At 42.4% G+C, this 23,729-nt stretch overlaps 1 protein-coding gene across 2 annotated transcripts in view; it reads left to right on the top strand.

Annotated features, from left to right (window-relative positions):
* plxna1b (plexin A1b) overlaps window positions 1-23,729 on the top strand; it is a 164,269-nt gene that overhangs the window by 101,773 nt on the left and 38,767 nt on the right. For both annotated transcript variants that reach the window (XM_089010316.1, XM_089010315.1), the window contains exons 10-12: window positions 8,936-9,136; window positions 19,002-19,098; window positions 20,462-20,652. In XM_089010316.1, the coding sequence (XP_088866442.1) occupies window positions 8,936-9,136; window positions 19,002-19,098; window positions 20,462-20,652 (489 nt within the window). The remainder of the gene's footprint in view (window positions 1-8,935; window positions 9,137-19,001; window positions 19,099-20,461; window positions 20,653-23,729) is intronic.

Raw genomic sequence — 23,729 nt, 5'->3', positions numbered from 1 at the left:
TATAGTCTGCGCTCGGGAACAAAACGTGAGCGCATTTTCTCGGTCTCTGTCGTTCTGTCTTTCACACCCTTAAATAAGCGCATACACTTATAGCTCACAGGCGACCCACACATTCTTCAACAACTATGGAACTACTTTTTAACTCTCTCTGTCTCTCTCTCTATCTCTCTCACTTTTCTTTTCTATCTTATCTCTCGTTCTTTCTTTCTTTGTTTTTTTTTCTTTCTCTGTCTCTTTCTCTCTTTCTATTCTCTATATCTCTTTCTATCTCTATCTCATATATCTATATCTATATATCCATATCTATCTATATTCTCTGTCTCTCCCACTATCCTCTCTCTCTCTCTCCCTCTCTCCATCCCTCTTTCTTTCTCTCTGTCTCTTTCTCTCTTTTTCTATTCTCTCAATCTCTAGTCTTTCTTTCCCTCTCGCTCTTTTTTACTCTCTCTATTCTCTGTCTTAATCTCTCACTGTCTCTCTTTCTCTCGCTGAGTCTTTCTCTCTTTCTCTCTCACTTTCTCCCCCCCTCTTTCTCTTGCTCTCTCTCTCTTTCTCTCTCTCTCTCGCTCTCTTTCTCTCTCTTTCATTTTCTCTCTTTTATTTCTTTCTCTATCTCTATCCCTCTTCCTCTTGCTCCTTCCTCTCTCTCATGTTCTCTCTTTCTTTCTTTTTACCCACTTTTCTCTTTCTTTCGCTGTCTCTCCCCCTCTCTTTCTCTCTCTCCTTCTCCCTATTCTCTCAATCTCTAGTCTCTTTCTTTTTCCCTCTTTTGCACTTTTTACTCTATCTATTCTATGAATAGATCTGAATCTCACTCTATCTCTCTTTCTCTCGCTGAATCTTTCTCTCCCTCTCTCTCTCTCTCTCTCTCTCTCTCTCTCTCTCTCTCTCTCTCTCTCTCTCTCTCTCTCTCTCTCGTTTTCTCCCTCCCCCTCTCTTTCTCTATCTCTCGCTCTCTCTATTTTTCTCTCTCTATTTTTCTCTCTCTTTTTTCTCTCTCTTTCTTTCTCTATCTCTCTTTCTCCCTCTCTCTTCCTCTTTCTCTCTCTTTCCTTCTCTATCTCACTTTCTCCCTCCCCCACTCTTTCTCTTTCTCTCTCTCTCACACCCACAAGCACATACACAGATGCACACGCACACTCTATACACACGCTATAGCTGAAGTGACAGGGCTATTTGCGACAGGGGTGTGAAGGCCTCAGACCGTGACATTCTGGCACACTCAGTTTACTCTAGCTGATACTCACATAAGGAACAGGGTAGGAACCCCCCCCCCCCCCCCCACACACACACACGTGGTAAACCAAGGCCACTTGAGGGGGCTCTACTGCGTTTGTGCGCATATAAGCGGTCACACATGCACTCGTATGACTGGTTCTTCTCAGAGCAAAGCACAACAAGCAGCTCAAGGCTGCGGGAGTCCATGTGGGTTCGGCAGAAGGTAGTCGAGGTTGAAGAATGCCGGGTGAATGATACCCGACATTTATATCTTCCTACTCTTTGTCTTTCTAGGATAACATCCGTCCTTTCTCGCTGCGCTACGTTTGTAAGCGTATCGTGTTGTAGGTGCTGTCACTCAGTGCTGTGAGCACCATTGCAAAGGTTTTTGAGCTCAAGTTTCACCATTTTCTTTTTTCGGCTTCCTTCCTCTTGTTTTCACATAGATTTTCGCTGCAAAGAATCAGATGTCCTTGTTTGGGAACATTTTGTTTGGGTTTGTTCCGTCACCTCAAAGCGGGTCATTCTCTGCACGCGTACTCCTGTTAAATATGAACAAGATAATTGCCGTATTTTAAGAAATATAAACAGGGGAGAATAAATCGATGAAGAACCAAAATGGAGGCGAGTTATAAACTACCCCTGCACTTCGCTTTTACCAAAACTAGCCTGCAATCTAGCCTGTTTTGTTTTTTGTTTTGACAGACCAAAGACAGACATAGCGGCCATAATTAAAACCAGATGGGTATAAACACAATGAAATGTCTGGTGGAAGAAGACAATAGCAAGACACCACGTTAAGGAACTGTCACAAGCAACAGATAAAGTCAATGTGACGCAATGTATTTTGCAAATGCTGCTTGTGGTTGGAGAGCGAGCGAGAGAGCGAGAGAGCGAGAGAGGAGGGCGGGTAGGAGAAGGCATGGGCAAATGGAGACTTGAAGTAAGCACTTACCAGCTCTGCCAGATGGATTGTCATTGGATCGTAGCTAGCCAATGTTTAACCCTTGGTTTGGTAGCGGTGCACCACCTCGATCCGTCAAGCCGTCAAGCCGCGAAAGCGTACTTGAGATACTCGTAGGCAGTAATTTCACTCCTGGAAAGTTGTGCCTGGATTTGGCACTCTTCCACACAGTATGTTTTAATAGAGGATTATGAAAGGGATTAACTGTATTTGTATTTTATGAATAGCACGCTGTGTATTGTGTGGTTTTCATCTTTTTGGCCATTGATGTCATCGTGTGCATTTTTCCACACAGAAAACTAACTAAACAATCAACCCTTATATCAGTGGTTTATAACTTGGTTAGAGGTACCAAACCAATTCATATGCACATTCACCGAACCTTTTATTAATTCAAAACAAAAATATGACTTTTTTTTTTTAATTCAATACATTAATTAAAAAAAAAACATTTTTCCTGACAAACAGAAAAAGGAAATTTGCGCATTAACTGCCAGTTAATGCGCAAAAAATGTGTCCACTCCAGTGCCAGGGTTGTTGTCATTTTTACTGAAATTGCAGGACCTACAGAATATTGACCTTCACGACTACATAAACATCTCTCTTCTTCTTCGACTCTCTTCTTTCATCAGAGAAATAGCTAATTCCTAAATTATATGGGTCTGGATTTATCTGAGCTTGAAATGCAGGGGAGGGGAAAAAATTGCCAGAGGTCTTTCTGAAGCATTAAACGCATCCCCCCACAAGAAAAAACAAAACCCGAACAATTCACATCATGCTTTTCAATTCCCGAATAAATTCGAGAATGGCAGTGAATGAGTTCAATGTCAAGACATTATTATTTGTGTATATATGTATGTATGTATTATTTGTGTTTTTTTTATGTAGTTTTTCATTCCTTTGTACATTTATTTATTTATTTATTTATTCATTTGTAGTTTTTATGACATACTTTTACAACAGTCCCACTTTCACTACTAAGCAAACTAAATTTCCCGCAGCACTGATTGGACAAGCAATATCATGTGATCATCTCCAACCAGGATGGTTAGTCGGGTGTGTAATAATTATTTGACACTTTGCCTCTTTGCCATCATTTTTGCTAGTCTGTCATGGAATTAACCAAAGCAAAAGTGAGACTATAAATCATTTGTGGTGTGGTTCATTTGGATACCTACTGAGCTAAATTTTCATTATGAGTTTGTTGACTTCTCACGTGCTATTGTACAGGATGAGTAAAGCAAGCGTGCTAGCATTCGTGTTATATACTGCACTAGATCACTGTGAGCCTCAAGAAGAATTATATAAGCGGGAATATCCAGGCAAACAAATTTAGTAACATCATAGGTTCAGGACACGCATAAGTGTGTATTAATGTGAGTGTGTCTCTGTGTCAGTCACAGGTCCCCGTGGTTTAATTATTCAGGTTGTATTAAATCTGCATCTCTGCAAGCCCGCCTAATGTGAACACAGATGAATTTTGCATTTTCTCTATCAGAGCAAGAGGACGAGATAACTGCACAGTCACTGAGTGGTTTGGTGGAGGGGGGATGATGTTCGTGGACTACCGCAATGTGAGCCGGAGGAAAAACAAACTCAAAAGGAGGGAAGAATATGATAATAGGTAGCAGTGACTGCCTGCTGGGATGCAGACGTATTGCAAAAAGGGGTCGGGGTGTTACACAGTCGGCTCAGTCATGAATGCGTCTTTCAGTCTTACAAGACGATTTGACCCGTGTCGCGTTGTCACCATTTTGCTAAAGTCATCAGCAAAGTCATCGACACTCCCCCAAGTCTGCTGCCGCAAATTCATATTGCAGTAACATTCACGTTTGGATTTTGTTTGAAAACGTTGAAATGTAGTTAGAGTTGGATTTAACTCATTCACTGCCAGACAATGTGCAAAAATGTGTCCACTCCAGTTCCAGGGTTTTTGTCATTTCCACTCAAATTGCACTACCCACAGAATATTCAATGTTAGGACGACATAAACATTCATTGCAACGTAAGAAACCTTAGAGTCTGTTCTTTCATCAGAAAAAAAACATTAATTCCTAAGTTATATGCGTGTGGAGTTATCTGAGCTTGAAATGGGGGCAACTGTACAAATGGTAAATGCTGCCCCCTCGTGGCTGGGAAATACATTACCAGAGGTCTGACCAGCATTTTCTTGGAAGTTCGGGTTTGATTTTCAATTCCCAAATAAATTCGGTAATGGTGCTGAATGTGAAATTGAAAGCTGACTGTTTCCAGTTAAGAGCGTACGTTGCAAGCGCAGCGTGTCACACAGAGTAAAATTAAAAGCTTTCGACTGCGATACATACAGCACATTTCTTCATGGCCTACATGATTTGTGAGCTCTTGAAGCAAACCCAAAACATAACGGCAGTCCATACCAATCATCTCAAACACGAGCTTGGCTCATTATTTTTGACTCATCCTTCAGAAATGAAATACGGCGCTGAGAAAGAGTCATTGCTTGCAGACGTCACACTGTACCTCTTAAATCAAAGTTTGTCTTTGAATAGCATACGGCATGATTACTGCTGACATATCTGGGTTAGCATGATAATAGTGTGCCAGCCCCCCCACGCAAAAAAAAAACCCACAAGGAGCAAACAAAGAGTCTCACCGGCGGAAAAAAAAGCACATTTTTTCATGGCCTACATGTATGTTGAAGAGGATCAACTGTGTAGGTTTGCCTGTCTGTCAAGAATAAAAGATTAGACCGTACAAGATGAAATCAACACGTATGACGCTAGCGCATGCGCCAATAGAAGTTGCACACGTGACTGAATGAAGTCAAACCTACGCTCGGTGAGACTTTGATCACCTGCAGATAAATAACATTCATGACACACGTTGATTGCCCCGGTTTGTTTGCAGCTTGTCTTGTTTCCAACTCTTGGTTCTCTACTCTGTGATTTCCTCGGCTCGGTCTGTTTTCCCTTTCACTCCTGATCTTTGCGCGGTACTCCCGCTCTGTTCTGCTCGGAAGCGAAGGGCGTAGGCGGACAATCTCAGTAGTCCCTTTCAAGGTTCAAAGTCCCATTTCTTCCTCTGCTTCGCTCGCTCCTGCACTGTTCTACATGTTGCAGCCTTATTAAGTTGTTCTGCCGCTCTCTCTCTCTTTTTTTTCCTCGCACCTTCCTCACATTAAGTGTTGAGCCGGTCGCAGAACATCTTTCTGCTTTCTGCCCGCTAATGAGACGACCTCCGGGTTCAGGCCTTTTTTGCATGCGCGCACACGGACACTGATGTATAGCTAAGACACAACGGCTCATTTTTTTGATAATGTCGCGCTCCAGTGTTTCTTTAAAGCAGTGATTTTCATCGCTAGGCCTTCAGTAGTGCTAGGTCTGAATCAATCCAGACTGAAAAGTGTGGTGTTATTTACTACACATCCGCTAGAGGGTACCATTAGCCAGGAAATAACTGACCGACCTTGCTTAGTAATGTCCATTTTGTCTTGAAAAGTCCGGCTTGAAAATGGCTTTAACAGTAAATCACCAAACAAATCCATTTCCATCCATTATAAAAACCGCTTTGAAATCAACACAATAAATTTGCTATCGATACAGTATGCTAGCTCTGGCCAGTATGCTCTCGTCACTAGCGGATTGTGATCAGAGCAATTTTCGCAAACTATGATTGGCTAGTGACTAGCCAATCATAGTTTGATGCTCATATTTGAAAAATCTCCCGAATCACATCTCATGTGTCTCAAAGTACTATTTTATTACCATTAAAAATGTATCTAAGATTTAAAATTTATCATGAATTCATGATATTACATAACTGTGATTGACCGGTTACCCCAATCCCTTTTTTAAGGGGGTGTTGGGTGGGGTAAGTGTGCATCTGTAGAACTTCATCACAGGTTTTGGGAGTGTGGAAAATCGACAGTAGAAATTTGGATCATCCAGTTTTCTACCCCTTTGTCATGGATACAAATCCACATCTGTGCACCCGTCCTGATTACAGTATTTGTACCAATGCGCCCCTCGGTCCGATCCTTTGTGACCATTCGTGCCATCTCATCCCTCCCCAGGGTTCCCCATATCCCTTTACTTCATTATTTAGTATGTTATTTTTTTCTCCACCCTGATCTATAGTCCCCACATCACAGAGGCAGATAATTAATTATGGATGGACTTTGGGAGGGAAGAGGGGGTTTGAGGAAGATAAAAAAAAAACGACCAGACAACCAGCTTCATTACATATGCGCAGTGTTTTTGGTGCTGTATTAATTTATATCTAGTCAAGCTCAGCCAAAGCCTTCGGAACTCTTTTGGCTTCATACATTTATTTATTTATATATTATTCGCATCAGGCTTTGGTCTTCATTCTGAAACTCTGCACTACTCACCCTCCCCGCCAACATATCTCCTCATTTTATTTTTATTTTGTTGTGTGTTGGAGAATATCACACCACTAGCATATCAGTGAGCAGGCATACACATGCACACACAGCCACACTAACGTGTCAGCCGACTGTCTCGTTATCTGCACTTGCCGCTTGTTAAAAGGTGTTGAGCTCACCTGCAAGTGTAGATTATCTCATTTGCCCAAGTGAACACTTGTTCCATTGAATTTTGCTGCTTCTGTTTTTAGAATGCTTGTGGCAATGTTCAATCCAAACTGGCAGAGATTAGTAAAAAAATAATAATAACATTGAGGTCAGGCTATTGCAGGCATGTTTTGAATGACACGGGAGTCGTAAGTGAATGTTTTTACCTTATCCAACACAAAAGATCAGGGCTCTGAAGTTGTTCGACCCCAAAACTTGTTGTTGAGACCCAGTCGAACTGGCGTAGAAAAGGGCCTTCCCCAAACGTTCCCCACAAATTTGGATGTATACAGTATTTCCCTCAATATTTTGGCAAGTGGAAGAAAGAATCATGGAGAATAAAAAAGGGATTGGTTATGAGATCTCTCAATATTTTTATCTTCAATCACATAAATGTCAGCACTGCCCTTGGCTAGCAAAGTAAATAAGCGCACTTGGGGTAATCAAAACCATCTGGTTACTTGGCTGAGAAGAGCAAAAGTTAAAAAAGTTGGGATATTTTGCTGCATTTTATCTAGGTCACCCTTACTTCCTTTTCAGTGTTTATGCTTTGGCTTTATAGCCAGTTACTGGGGATGGTCCCATTATACAAATAAACTCACCTTGTGTTATTGTGTTGTGAATAGTCACATCCTCTCACTATTATCCTATACGTATCTCGAAATATTGAGGAACTGTCCAATACTCCGGGGGATCGTGAATTATCATTTTTTGCAGTAGTTTGAAAGGCATGTAGATGAAACTCGGACAGCATGGCAAGGAACACAATGAAAAAAAAAAAAAAAACCTCAGACAAACTTCGTTTGCAATTGCTTTTTTCACCCTGACAAACAACTAACTCGACATCATAATTCACTCAGTTCTATCAATTAAACTATGCCTTGTCTTCCCACGCACTCTCACTGTACTGCTCCCGACGGGCATCCTGTACTGTACATCAAATGGCGCACGGTTCACTCCTTTCACTAGGATCCTTCTCTCATTATACGTATGTTGCACTAGTGTTTGTGTAATCTGACACACAAGGCCCGGCCGGGCTAAGCAGGATAATGAACAAACTACTGCTTTGTGGTGTATAGCCCCGGGGATGCTCTGTAGCCTCTAATGTTCAACAGCTCAGAATAAAAAAGAAGTGAGATTCACTGACAGCGGCGTAAGAAGTGAATGATTTCAGTTGTTATATACAGTGATACCTCAGCTCACAAACGTAATTATTCCCAGAAAGTGTGTGTCAGGCGAAAAGTTCACCTTACAAACATTTATTTCCCATATAAAACCATTAAAATGAGTATAATCCGTTCCCAAGTCCCCATAAAACATAATAATCTACTAAATAAGCCTTAAAACTACACTAAATATACCTAATTTTATGTATAATAAATGTGCTATTGTATTCTAATTAAAGACATAAACTTTACTGTATAATAAAGTTGTTTTATTTATATTTGTGATGGTTGTTGATGTAGTCGCCTCTTGATGTTATCCGAGTGAAGTTGCCGTGCTTTCTCGGCAACAGTAGCCTCACTCACACTGTCCCCTGCTAGCTGCTTTTTGTAAATCCAACATACGTTTTTCAACCTCTTCTATTGCCTGAGACCCTTGCTTAGACAACACGGAAGCAACCTTAGCCACACACGCACCCTTAATAGCATCCTTGTTCTTAAGGATGGTAGCAATGGTCGACTTAGCGTACTGGTACTGGTACGCTAAATCACACAAACGCACACCTCATTTGTGTTTTTCGATGATCTCCTTCTGCTCGACTGTAATTTTCTTTTGTGTCTTCTTTGGCTTAACACTAGCTTGTGGTGGGGTCTTTTTCGGTCCCATAATAGCAAAAGTACTCCACTTTATAACAAACCACGTCCGCACTCAAAGACAGGGGGTGACGAAAACTAGTCCGCCAGCCACCGTGGCGCTGTTCGACCATGTGGTTTGTTGTTCATCCGCCAAAAACTAGTCCACCAGCCACCGTGGCGCCGTGTGGTTTGGTTCGTCTGCCAGAAACTAGTTTGTCAGCCGAGACTATATGTTCGCGAATTTAATGTCCGTGAGGCGAAACGTTCGTGAGCTAAAGCGTTCGGAAGCCGAGTTATCACTGTATATCTATATTTTTTCTTTTTATTATTATTATTATTGTTTTATTTTTAAATAGCGCTAAATAACATTGTCTCCCACTACAGGATTGCCCCCAGATTCTACCATCAACGCAGATCTACATCCCAGTGGGGGTGACCAAGCCCATCACCTTAGCTGCCAAAAATCTTCCCCAACCGCAATCAGGACAGAGGAACTACGAGTGTGTATTCCACATCCAAGGGGAGACGTACAGTGTCCCCGCCCTGCGCTTCAACAGCTCGTCTATCCAGTGCCAGAAGACAGCGGTGAGTGAGATGATAAAAAAAAAAAAAAACACAAACAAACACGGATGTTGCTTAGCGATGATGTCTAGAGACCCAGTTTTGCAGTTTGTATTTGTTTCTGTTTGCATAAAACACCATTGTGAGCATGGCATTGTGACAAAAACAAAAGTGCTGTTCAGGATAACAACTTATACCTCGGACCGTCACTAAATAGTTTTGCTTTCAGCCACTGAATGCCAATTGTTAACTAAATCATAAGGCTGAGCACAATTAGCAAATTAGGGTTTGGATAATGGCCACCTCCATCTAATGACCACTCTGAAAACTCGTTGTTTTGGCTTGGACTTGCGACCTTATTTCACCTTGGACAGACTTTTAATAATGCTCCACTTAGGAGAGTGGGACACCTTCTGAGAACATTGAGTGGCTGTTCCCATAATTGTTCCTCTCTTCACCATGGCAAATTGCTATTATGGTTATTATACATTAAGTATAAAAAAAGAAAGGAAAATTGAGTTTTATTGAAAGAAGAAAAAAGGTCAACCGCCAACAGTTGTGCTTTTATTGTAAGAAGCCAAAATGAAGTACCGTTCAAAGCAAGTATTTGATAAATTGCTGAATAAATCCAAGGCAAAAAAAGAAACACTCATCTTTGCTCAGGTAGACAAAACCATTTATTTGTGTAGAAATCCAGGTGACGTGTGTAAGAGTTGGTGTGTTTGTGTGTGAAGCCTCAAACTAGCATGACAGATAAGCGCTAGCTAGCGCTGTGCTCCACTGAGGCTGAAAATGCGAAGAACGAGTGCGCCTGTGAAGCTAGTTTGGAGCGGATTGATCTTGTTTACACGTTGACTCGATACTTCACTCTTCTTTCGGCACTCCGCCTCGAGAGCCCATCTTTCTTTCGACTCCCTCTTCTGTTAGATGTTCTCTTTCCTGCCAGCCTTCCTTTGTGCCTCTTTCTAGTTTCTCACACACACGTGAGCATGGGGTGTACATAGTATAGGTGCGTTGTCAGGAGAGTAACACACGAAGCAATGTTGACAGTTTTGAGGGTGGGCTAATGGCAAATGTTGACGGCAGAGCTAATTAGTTACTGACAGCCTTGTCCACATTGAGGTGTAATTTTGTATTAACTGTTGATGGTTTGTGTTAAAGACCAGCACCAAAACCTCAACCTAGCCAACTTTCTCTATTTAATTTCCACAAAAGCCTCAACATGCTGCCCGCACTAATTAGCTTTGAGTTGTCAGCGCTTCTCCCTCGCTAGCAATTAGCTGCCGCAGCCTGACTTCACGGCCAAGTATTGATGCGGAGGAGCCTGTGTGGTGTACAGGCCGGGGAAAAACAGATAGCTGGATAGAGTTGGCATACTTTACACCCAATTACATTTCAGAAATGACCACAATTAGCCCTTGAAAAACGGTGGGCGCTTTCTGCCTTTCTTAAGATCAATAACTGATCTACGACACATTGTTGAGGTTCGGTGCGGTTGGAAATCGATTGATTCGAACTATGCTTGTCCATCATTTGAATTTCTTATTGAATCTTGGATGTAACTCAACATTCAATAGGTGAGCATTTCCAAAGCTAGTGAGAGATTGTATCGAACTTTCTTATTTAGCACAATGTTAAGTCTTATTTTCAGATGTATGACACGAATAAACTTTTTAAGTATTATTCAGCGCAATTTTGCAGTTGTGAAGGGGATGTCGGCAGCCATGTTGTTCTCACATCACAAACCAGTTGAGACCGAATTAGCATTGCCGCTTAGCAGTGAAGTACGTCCCTCCATTTTGCCTCATTGCTTCATAGTCATACGATACATATAATACAATCTATTTATGTAGTGCAGTTAGTACTACACCACAATCAGAATCAGAAAACCTTTAATCGTCCCACAATGGGAAAATTTGCATATTCTTCACAATTACATTTATAACGATCAATTAAATCATTATGTCTCTTTTAAATGATGGCACATTTTATGCATGGCCAAAGAACGTGATTCATTATTCTTTGGTAAATGTATTTTTGATTAATCCTAGACAGACAGTCTCCGCTTTATTTAATTACCGATATACTTTCCAGATAAATGCTTCCAAAACAAAATATTATTCAGTCAATTGCTAACGACTAGCTTGAATACTCAGCGAACAAACCTCCTTATTCCTGCTGTGTGTTTACTTCAACTCAAGCCGTTGTCCACTTTGTGTTACACGGTTACCCATGACATACCATATTTAAAAAAATATATCATTTATCTTCTTGAGTCAAGACTCAAGGTGAAGATGATATGAGTTATTCATTTGCCTTGTGTGTGTCTGCGCCACACCCTTCGGTACGCCCAAGGCTATGGACCCCAGGATGACTTTGAACATGTGTCTGGTTCCAATAGACCACCGCTTACAAGGCTGGAGCGTTGGGGGCTACCGATCAATAAACACGAGGATGCTAATCCACAATTTAGCCTTGTGTTTGAGAAGCACGCCTCCGTGCGAGGAATGGTGCCGAAGAGGAAAGACTGGATTTTTTTTTTTAAACTGTACTCCTATCGGGTGTAAAAGAGCCGTTACTGAGAAAGTCTTAAATGGACGCCCAAATCAGTGGTGAGAGATTGTCTGAATGGAGAGGGAAGAAAGAAGTAACAGTAGACACTGTAAAATCTAGATGGACTCAACAAGTCCGACTGGTGAAATTGGAGTATGAATGAATAGAGAAGTTAGAGGAGTAGTGCTCTTGAAAGAACAAGAGAGGGGTGGAAAAAAAGATGATAGAATGTAAAGAAATAAAATTGTCTCAAAAGTATCTCCTGAGGCAAGAACTCAATCTCATCTCTTTCAAACACAATCCGAAAGGATAGAGCCGAGATGTACACTATGACCACATTCAGATCATTTTTAAGGGTGACTTTCCTAGTCTTTGCCTCCTTTCCACTGACTGTAATAACCCAATACCCCCATGTGGTATCCCCTAACATCATACTGCCAATGACTGCAGAAATGTATGCGGCACACTTGATACACGATCGTATAACACGAGCTGTGTACTGATCAGGTTGCGTCTCGGCGATCCATAACTGCTTAGATGGGGAAATATCAATATGACTGTTCCATTTTTTTGTTCCCAAGTACTATGATAACACTTAACGCCAGTCAACAGCAACTAAAATAACAAGATGCCATCTCAATCTTTTGTTGACTCAACCCAGGAAGGTTTCTGCTGTGTGGGCCAATTCGAGGTCAAGGCCCCACGGGGGAAAGAGCCAATGAGAGGGCAGTGGGCTGGGATATTGTGCTCAAGAGTGGCGGGCAGGTTAAAAGAGCGAAATAAAGACCGGTTCGCACGATCCCTGCGCAGAGGCAACATTCCGGGGGTCAGAAAAACCCGATGGACCACAGTTGAGTAGAGCGTGGAGGTCAGAGTTATGGGAAGACAGTTGGATGAGTTCAAGACTTTTTCCTCACTCTCTTCCCATCTGCCCCTTGTTTCTCCCCATTTTTTAGCTCCCTTTACCCTCTTTATTCTTCATTGAGTTTTCTCCCTTGAGGGCTGGAATGAGTGGAGAGATAACATCTGTGTGGGCCTTACACCATTTCCTCCCATCTGATAAACCGTTGGGGCACTCCATCACCTTCTTTCTCTGACTCCTTCGCCGGTAAGGGGAGAAGGAGAAATCAAAGGTGGAGGGCGGTGGAGGGATACGGGAATGAGAATAAAATCTAGTTTAGGATAGCATGTGTGCCTGTGCGTTATTTGTGTGTATGTTGGGAGAGCAGCTGTTAGCTAAAGCAGAGATGGGGAAGTATCAGGGGTCCTGATGGCATCCAATTAGGGGAGATAAAATGATGATAAATTGCAGTTGGGCAATGGAGACAGCCGCTCCGATCTGTGCACACCACTGTTCAGCTATTGTGCACGTACACAGAAAAGAGAAGAGGGATAGGAGGAGAAAGGTGGCAGTCATACAGTAAAGTTGGATCCAGAGTTGGCAAATATGGGGATCATTAGTCATGTGTGAAAAACTGTCAATCAATATAATTGATTGTACAAAAGTCATATGCGATACGACAAACATACATCATAGAATTTATCCCCCCACGGTCTGTCGGTCCGTCCATCCGTCGGTCCGTCCGTCTATCGACATAATCTTCCTCTTTCCTTCCGTTTATTGGTTGAACGCCTGCCCATCCTCCCCCCTTTATAACAGTTGAAGAGTATTTCCCTCCCATTTCCTTGATAAATAAAGATTAATTGCCGTGAAGCTCTCAACACATGTCAGCTCATCCACCCGTCCACTGTCTCATCATCTATTTGTAGTAATCTGTGACCTTTACTTGACTTTGCTTTACCCTTTCGCAGCACTCTCCCACCAATCTGTATCAGCTCTTGATGGCCAATTAGATGAGCAAGAAGTTCGCACCATGATCTTTTCCTGTTATGCTGTCAGAGATTTGCATTCTCTTCAATTCTATTCTCATCTTCTCTATGTGACTGTGAACCTTGTTGAAAAGTTGGTCATTAAGATCTTACTTTATTCAAGGTAGCAATTGAGGGGTGAGGTAAACACAATGAATGTTCTGAGCTCTGGTTTCCAACCGAGTAGACTTGTTTTTTTTGTTCATCAGCCTTCGTGGATTCTCCCCTGATGAGAATGGATGAGTTGCGCTTGCTGGCCGAAGATATGCAATGAACTTACTTTTCAGTTCATTCAATACATTAGTCATCCACAATCATTTCCATACATTAGTCATCCACAATCAATTCCATGCAAATGACACAATCAACAATTAGTCAATCAACTCATCAATTACTGTATTTTCCGGTGTGTAAGGCTCACCGGAGTATAAAGCGCACCCCCAATGAATGGTGTATTTTCAAACCGTTTCCATATATACGGTGCATTGGACTATAAGGCAATGAGCAAAGAGTGCTTTCCAAATATAACGTATAAGTATAAAATGTTTTCCAAATATAAGGCTCACCACATTAAACGGAGCTACAGTAGAGGCTGGGGTTATGCACTACTTTTTTTACGGGGGAAATGGAGTCAGTGGCTGCTGACAGTCGTTGTGAGACCTGTTGTGGCTAAATATTACTTCACATATAAGGCGCCCCTGCATATAAGGTGCAGGGTTATCTTTTTAAGAAAATTAAGGTTTTTGGGTGCCCCTTATACACCGGAAAATACAGTACTATTTTTCCATCCATAGCGTTGACCCCAATGGTATCACGTTAATTCTTCTATTTGTTCTAATTGTGAATAAACAGAGCATTTACTTGATGATGATGATGATAATAAGAATCTTGGTTGACGGATGCGGGAGGGGAGGACTGAGCACATATAACACGTTTGTAAACCATACACAAGTTTAATGCATATGACCGTGTTTTTTTTCCCCTGAAGCCAGCATTTCTATCCCCGCCATGCTCTCTTTTTTATGCCATGAATTGTGCGTGTGTGGTCCGCTTCCTCTTGTGTGTGCAAGAGATAAGCCGGGTAACCGGGTCCAGCCATGCTCCAATCCTGTTAGCATTAGCGATTAGCACGGGCTAACAGGCCTCCATTATGAGCTGCCGCTGATTTAACAGAGCCTGATCCTTCATATATGGGTGGCGGAACACACCCATACACACACACATGCGCACGCACAGACACACGCGCACGCATACACACACACATACACGCATGCTGAGCTATAGGAGGGATTACCACTTGATCATTGATTGGGAGGCCACATCAGCATTGTGCGTGCGCATGCAAAAGGAAGGCGCGGTAGCCTAATTCAAAACACACAGTCCGGTGGTCTACTTGCATGTATGTTCCTGTGACTACATGAATATAGCGTGATGGTTTACAAGAGGTCAGATTTTTTTCCCCTCGTCACCTTGAGAAGAGAGAGTGTTCAGAACCAACTCGATCTCGGCTCTGAGTTTGCCCTGGGCTGGTTTGGTATTTTTAGCAGTCTCGCTGGCACACACACCTTCAACATGACTAATTATCAGGCTGTGACCCTCACAGAAGGTGCCGATGTACCGAATGTTACTTGTTACCTGTCGCCATTGGCCATCTATCTAAGCTTTTCTTTGCACCGCCACTCATACGGGCACATTTCGGAGCTACGCTTTACATCTCCAACTCTCTCTTTGCTTCAATAATAGTACTCTCATTTCATTTGGTTTCCGGCTGGTGAGACTCTTTCTCTTTATTTTTTTTTTCTTTTCTCATTGCACATGTAAATCCTGACCTTTCTCGAAATAACCTGTGTCATGTTTATATTTCCATTTTAGAAATTGCTTCTGCCGTGGCCATGCGCGACGCGTATTCTCTGTATGTGTTGAGGAAAAAAAAAACAAGCGGTGCGGTATGAAAGTTGAATAAGCCTTTGGTGCAATGAGAGAAAATGAGCATCGGATCGTAACATAACCTCTCTGATGCCTCCAATGCCTATTAAACACAGATGCCCACACATACTGGTTGCGGCGTTACATATTGATGTACTTGGGAGGGGACAGACATGTTCAAGCAGATTCCTGCTTCTCCTCTCACGTAGCCTCTCCCGATGGTGGATGTTAAACCCTAAACACCTGTGCATAGGGAAAAACGGCTACAGGCAGGCGTGTGGATTCCGCTATGGCACATGCAGTGTATGTGGCCTTTACATAAAAATCTGAATAAGCAGTCAATTTACTCAGACTGTTTTTTTGTGTTTTTTTTTTTGAACTCATTCGCTGCCATTACCGAATTTATTCAGGAATTGAAAAGTTTGACGTGGAGCGCAATTCCCGAATGTGTTCGAGTGTTGTTTTTTTTTCTTGCGGGGGGTGCCGATAAAGCACTGGTCAGACCTCCGGCAATGTTTTTCCCTTCCACGAGGGAGCAGCTGTTGCCTTGTTAGCGCTTTTTTACAGCTTCAGCTGTTGTTAAAGTGCTATATAAATCAATATGTATATATTGTATTTTGTGCAGCCTCCCTCATTTCAAGCTCAGATAGCTCCAGACCCATATAATTTAGGAAATTAGGAATCTAAGGTTTCTAAAATGTTTATGTAATCCTACAATTCAATATTCTGCGGGTCCTGCAATTTGAGTGAAAATGACAAAAACCCTGGCACTGGAGTGGACACATCGTCTGGCAGTGAATGAGTTAAAAATAGCAGCTTTCCCTTTCCTTAAATTCCATTCAAGTCATCTGTCAGGCATTTGCATTTCAATTCTCGGTTTTCTAAACCCTATTTTTTTTACAACTTAAGGCACGTTGCAAAACATTTTGAGCTTTTAAAGTCTTTACATGAAAATCCAAATAACGCAACATCAATTTACTCACATGGTTTTGTTTTTGTTTCCATTTTTTAAGGGACATACATGAATCAGATGTGAACAATTTGAAGCTCATCAACTCCAAACATTCTTATATAGTAGTTTACTTTCCCAAGCGTGCTGGGTGGTCTCTTGGGGGTATGAGGCGAAGACACATTCAAAAAATTGTTAGAGGACAAAAAAAAATCATCTGCCATCCAAATGTGTGTGTGGTGGTGGGGGGGGGGGAGTCTGGTGTTTTTATGTTGTATAATTTTATTTCCTGTCCAGATGTGATTACTTCACTGTCGAACCCCATGCCCCCCCCCCTTTTTTTTTTTTTACGGCATGCGTTGTAAACAAAGTTTTCTGTGGGTCAGAAAGAAATGTTCTCTGTGTTTGTTGGTGGGCCTCGTGTGACGAAGGCAGGGGAGAAAGAATGGGATTCTCATCAGAACCCGTTTGTTAAGAAGCAGAGGGAGGAAATAACGAGAGGGAGGGAGGAAGGGAGAGGAAAAAGAGGAGTGTGAAAAGAGCACGGAGCCAGACATGTCAGGGAACAAATTGAAAATGCCAATTTCACTTTAGGGCCCACCAGCTCAGCCATTTATGGCTCAGACGCAGCCTCTTATTCCACGTGTAAATGAATAGTGTCCACAGAATAACGCACAATAACCTCTCTCGATCCATCTTGGGCTTGGCCATGTCTCCTTCACCCTTGCTGCTGTGTTATCCTTTCACCCTTTCCCGGTTTGCCGCCCCGTTGCTCTTTGAAGCTTTTATCACCGCACCTCACTTCACTTTGGCTTCCTCTGGCTCGTTCACCATCTGACGTTCCTTTTTTTTTTCCTTCTCATTTTTCATTTTGACGATCTGCCTTTATTGGTACAAGACCAAGACACTAATGCTGCTGATTTTGTCTTGCGGTTACAAAATGATGAAGCAATTTTGACCTGGTAGAAACACAAGGATGACAGTACAGTACCTCTAAGATCCATCTCAATTATTACTATTGCTACTGCTCAATTTTTGATGGTGATGTTGATGGATCAGTTTGAACTATTTTGAAGTAAAACTGCGGCATAAAGTCCTCAACCGTAGCATATGATAAAACCCGCAATCCTAAAAGGGTCCTTGCCAAAACACACCTAGCCTTCCAAACATTTTGAGGAAATGATCACTTGTCCTTCACATACAAGCGGCAAGTCTGTTTTAAAAAAATGGAATACAATTCCAAGCACAACCTCAGAGTTCCCATGAGATGTATGAGAGACATTCTCCCTAATTTGAATATCGCAATGCCTTTAGAGCTCGCTCGGTGTAAATCATCCAATCGCAAACGTGCAGAATGAATTAATCAGCCACTCGCACATTGTGACATTGGTATGTCCTCGCTCTCATTTTCTTATCTTTCCTATACACATTTATTGTACTTGAGGGCCTCCCCCCCATTCCCCTTTTCAAATACATTCCAATTCACTATTGTTACTGATGTCACGATAAATCTCCACAATATCACATCGGAGTGGTTGATATCAAACGGTGGCAAAGTTGTTGTGAAAATAGGCCCGTGTTGTGCAGTCGCTCGAGGCGCATAGCATGGATTTCACATTGGGATTTTATCGCCACTCTTGTCCAAGATAATAGTCCTGCTATCTCTCATCCTGGGGGCCACTGAAGGTAGTGACCATAGCAGTGGTAGTGACAGTGAGGGGCTTGCCTTTGACTGACAGAGGCATTAGGTTAGCATGGAAAGTCTTCCTCGCCATTGGCTAAGGCCTGTCAGTGTCACACACAGACAACTGTACGTAAACACGAAAGAATATTAAACATGAAACAAAACAACAACAAAAAAAAACACGAGGCTCATCAAATATATTAGGTGGCATGCTAACCTACATCACATGCTAGCATAAACTAACATGGCGTCACGCATGCTTAACACTTAACCCAAACGGTATTAGCCGAGGGTGGAGGTTGTCGGTTGGCGGGGGGAATTTAGTAAAAGTTATTAACAGCATTTTATCTGTGTATGATATTCAGCATTCATGATTTATGAATCTCTCATGAGACAGATTGCTGTATGTCTTGCCATCGCGTTGCTGCTTTGGAATTTTGTTGTCTCATTTCAAGTCATTCCATGAAAGTGATTATGCCGCCAAAGAGTCAATTACATTTCAGCTCTTATTAGTTCAGGATGCAAAAAAAAATGAAATTAGATGTGAATGTTATTGTGGAAGATATATTAGGCTTTTCATTTATCACTGAATGGAGTGAGTCATCCGGCAGTGAGGATTACAATCTCTTAATCAACTCTGTGCTTTGCCAGGCAGCCTGAATGCGCTGCGTGTTAAAATCACAATATAGCCTGTCTCTCATCAGTCATTTTTATGGCCCTTCAACTCGGGGGAGCAGCGCAGGTTAGCGCATTGCTACCAGCAGCCGTCTTGACTGGATTGCCTTTTTATTTTGGCACCTTCTTGTCACAAACTCTGAAATCTGTCTCTCGAGAAAAAAAAGGCACAGAATTTCATATGAATGTGAATTTTGACGGACTATTTTTTTCTTCATCTTCTCACCTTTCAGTATACCTACGACGGCAATGACATCAGTGACCTGCCGGTGGATTTGTCTGTGGTTTGGAATGGCAATTTTAACATTGACAACCCATATAATATTAAAGGTAAGGAGTTTTGCATTCGCAATCATTGGCTGATCCTGACATTGGCGTTGCCAGACCCTCTTCCAGCTTACATTAGGAAGGACACTACACCCTGAACTCGTCGCCAGTCATTCGCGGGAACTGATCTCATGCTACCCGCACACAACTCCATGGCATATGAGGCATCAGTGACATTATTGCGTACACACGGTTTCGAAAAGCGTTTTTATTCTGGACTAGTAAAGAAACAATTTCTCTCTACATTCTTTGTGACTCAATTTCCGTATACGACACCTGCTCACCATACTGTCCCATAATCAACATGACTCTGTGTACATTTAAAACTGCTCTTGACAAGTGCGTCCGGTCAAAAGCCTTTTATTTTGCGACTATATGATTAAAACTGAATGACGCCACATCTTCTTAGCCTGCCAACTCAAGAACGCTAATGTTTAAGGTGAAAGACATACTCCTTTTCGCCACCCTAGATGCAGACAATGAGATAATGTCTGCTGGATGTAATTGCTAGTAGGTGTGTCTTTACAGTGCCAGCTGCAAAATTATTACGGAGCATATAGTGCAGCAGGAGGCTGGAGGGCATAACGTCCCCCCGCTGTGTGGTAAAGTAACATCATTGCCACCGTCAATATGGTCAGCAGATGACACGTCTCTGTAAAACATCAGCGTGCTTTTCTCTGACTGTCAATGTTTGATGAGTGCAGCTCAAAAGAGAAGCGTCGTTTTTGGCGAAATGGCATTTATAATTGGAGCATATTTTCTTATTATGTTTGAACTGTTATGTACTATCTCACATTATTTCACTTCCGTCACATTATGCCCTTCCATACGCAAAGACTTGAGAATACGATTGAAACTTGTACTTTCAAGGTCACCACATTCCATCGACATATTTCTTGTTCAACACATTTTCAGCCTTTCTGTGGGTTTTATACACGATTACGCCTCAGCAAGTGACGGCCCAAAGATATTTTTTCCCCTCTTGCCTATCTTAGTTCCCTGCCGGCTCCTATCCTATTTCTCAATCACGATAATCATCTTGTGTCGCATGAGAAATTTTCAAAAATTCTGATATGTTAATGTAATTAGGACGGAGTCGTTTAGCAGACAGTAATTGGTACGGGGTTGCTTTAAAGCTGCTCCGTGACCAATGGGATTTGGGGGTGGAATAGCGGAGAGAAGAAAGGATTCCGCTGTACAATTCCTGGGGCATTTAGGGAGGAAATATTGCTTTTAGATGGTGACATTGAACCCGTTTTTGAAATGCTAACGAAAAGTTAATCAGATTTTTTTTTTAATCTTCAAGCCTTACAGATTGTTTATCTTGGCTTTCCCTGCCATAAAATGTTCTTCCTGTCTCCCACAGCTCACCTGTATAAGTGCTACGCATTGAGAGACAGCTGTGGCATGTGTCTAAAGGCCAACCCCAAGTTTGAGTGTGGCTGGTGTGTGCAAGAGAAAAAGTGCTCCCTCAGGCAGGAATGCATTCCGACAGAAAGCACTTGGATGCACGCCACTACGGGAAACAGCCGCTGTGCGCACCCCAAAATCACCAAGGTGAGCCATGTTCCTGGCATAAAGCAGCATATAGCCGTGCTCCAAAATACGGCTTCAAAAGCTGTCAGTGTCCTCTAAAAACATTTGTGTCTTTTTTTTATGTCCAATTAATTCCATAAGCAAAGGTACCACCCTATGCAGCCCAGCGATTAACTCATTCACTGCCAAGCAATGTTCAAAAATGCATCACACGCGAGCTTCACAACCATGGTAGATTCAGGTTACTTTCATAATACAAACACACCGCACCAGCCGCCACAGAAATCGTTTTTCTTTCAAATATCATGTCATTAACTCATTCACTGCCAGACGTGCAAAAATGTATCCACTCCACCGCCAGGGTTTTTGTCATTTTCACTCAAATTGCAAGACCCACAGAATATTGAGTTTTAGGACTACATAAACATATAATAGCGCTTTATCGACACCCCTACAGACATCCTAATAGCGCTTTATCGACACCCCACCTGCAAGAAAAACCTAAACCTGAACAAAATCAGGAATGGGGCTCCACGCCATCCTTTTCAATTTCTGAATAAATTGAGGAATGGCAGTGAATGAGTTCCATGAATATAGATCCACATTAGTGGACATGAATCGTCTTCATAAAATTGAAATCTAAGCAGCATTTGAGACAAGGACATTCCTGTATCGTATTCTGCGCAATCACTTACTCTTCTTTTTCGATATAAACCTTCCTCTGCTTAGTTTTTGAAATACCAGATACAAGAAACATATCCTCGAGCCTGTAAATTGAACATATACTCACTCTTCGCCTCCTCCTGTTGTTTTGCGTGTATGTGTGTGTGTGTATGTTGCCCAGAAACTCCACATTCCAAATTTCAAACATGTCAGCTTTATATAAGGGAGGTGGGCAAAGGGGGGGCAGTGCGGTTGAACTGACGGTAGGCACACTCCCAAGTCCACCATTTGCTGGGTTGACCGCCAAAGGCGAACCATTAAAAGGAGAAGAATGTTGAACTCTGCTGCATCATTGTTCCACGGTTAAAGGCAATGGGGTGGATCGACATCTTCGACGCCATTACTGTGACGGCAAACACAACACAGATGGGCAGACCAGTAGGAGGCGATTCGCGCATGACACGCCACAAATCTGAAACACACTGATGTGATTAGTGACGATGAATACACACAGCGTAGACCGACCGGCGCACCCCGCAGCAAAGGAAAGCGGAATATGTTTGCCTGGAAAGTGCATACGGGTAAACCAAGTGAATGTGGAGTGTGTTCATTGTGTCCCACCACGAGCGCCAAGAGTGTATACGCTCGAACATCTGACAGGCCGGGTGGGCTGAGGCATATATACACTGCGGTGTTTCCATCTGTTGCCATCCATAAGAGTGAAGGTGTCTCACTCTGACCTGGGTCACCAAAGCTCACCAAAGGGAAGAGCATTTTGTTCATGTAAACACACACACACACAAACACGCGCACACACACACATGTTTTTAATGTGTTCTGGGGACCCCTTTTTAGATCATCACTTCTGGGGACCACCCTTTCCACACACACACACACACACACACACACACTAGCCATCCATTGGCGTGTTTTAGACCGAATAGTCATCTCATTTGGAGGGAGGGGCTAGTTGCCAGGGGGAAAAAAAGCCAGTTTTCCCTTTTTAAAATGCCGTGAAATACATCTCCATACATATTCCACACTTGCTTGAGCCCTGAGTTTACTTCCACAGTGCGACTTCTGGCTCCTCCTTCTGAATACATAATGAAGGTAGCGGATAATTGGGGCACTAGCACATTGATAAATCCTTTCGTTAATGTCATTTCGTTCGCTCTCTCTCCTTCCGCACTCACTTGGTTATCTCTTTGAAACAAGCCGAGGATTGTGTGTGTGCGAGTGAGAAACTGGGTGGTGATGGGCTAGCGCTGTTTTGCCTGCAAGTGCGTGCATATTGAGGCATAAATCCTGGCCTCGGGGCAAGATGTTGGTGGAAGTTAAAAAGCAAACGTCGTAGAAAAAGCACTCACAGCAGGAAGGAGAATTTAGCTGGAGCGCAGCAGGGACAAACAAGAAGCGTTTCACCTCTCCTTTCCACCTTTGACATTTACAGTACTGTATGACATTTAACGCCTAAAGAACGTCTGTAGGCGACAGAGGGAGTTCTTTCCTCTGCAGCTATTTTGTTCTTTAGTTCTCCGGAATAACAACACACAAATTGAATTTTACTCCACTTTCTTTTTTTTTTTTGATTGGACCGCTAGTTGCACACAGTGTAATAGCCAGCTGTTAATTTCATTTGCATTTGCACTTGAGAATTGCATGTCAAAATGGCGAAGGCAATACCACACAAACGCATATGTGCTATCCAAAACTCCCTGGGTGGTAAATTTGGCCATTTGGCATATGCATGACCCAATTGAAGGTTTTTTTTTCCTCTTCCTCAATAATATGCAGTTGGGTACTGTTCCACTAATAGCTTTGGAGCATATAATGGTCTCCACTCACAACAAATGATGATGAAGGGTTCTTAGGATTGTTGTGATACATTTGTTTACAACCCCCCGATAGACATCATGAGTACAGTTGAATCAAATGACAGAAAACGGCGTCAAGCAAAATCCATAAAGTTTTCGATTTTGGAACGGTACAGATCAAATGAGGGACGGCACACACGTCTTCCTCCAGTGTAGTGCGGCATTGTCCTAGTAATGGCCTTGGATGCCGCTTGGTCCTCCGTCATCCATCTTTTCAGACCGATTCTCCCTTAGGAGAATGAAAAAGCATGAGAGCTCACCCTTAGAAACCAATTAAAACAACCCATGCCTATATTTGCGCTGGGTAGGGGAGGAGTGCCTTTTCACTGTGTTAGCATGTTGCCATTTTTTTTTCATCCAAGCATAATTTTTAGACAGCATTGCAAAAATACACCCTATTAGTCAGAATATCACCCGCATTCTAATCTACTGTAAAACGTTTATGTTTCAAATATTTGTCACATGTACATTCTCAAGCTAAATGAGTTCTCTGCGTTGAAGCCGTCCTGGAGGAGCAATGGCCAGCGCACCCCCTTGTGAATCGGGATCTTGTGTCAGCAC

Source organism: Hippocampus bargibanti, linkage group LG12 (assembly GCF_051943395.1).
Source record: "Hippocampus bargibanti isolate YZ-2025 linkage group LG12, ASM5194339v1, whole genome shotgun sequence".
Classification (NCBI taxonomy): domain Eukaryota; kingdom Metazoa; phylum Chordata; class Actinopteri; order Syngnathiformes; family Syngnathidae; genus Hippocampus; species Hippocampus bargibanti.
The sequence above is the reverse complement of the archived record's forward strand: the minus strand, read 5'-3'. Positions and strand labels throughout refer to the sequence as shown.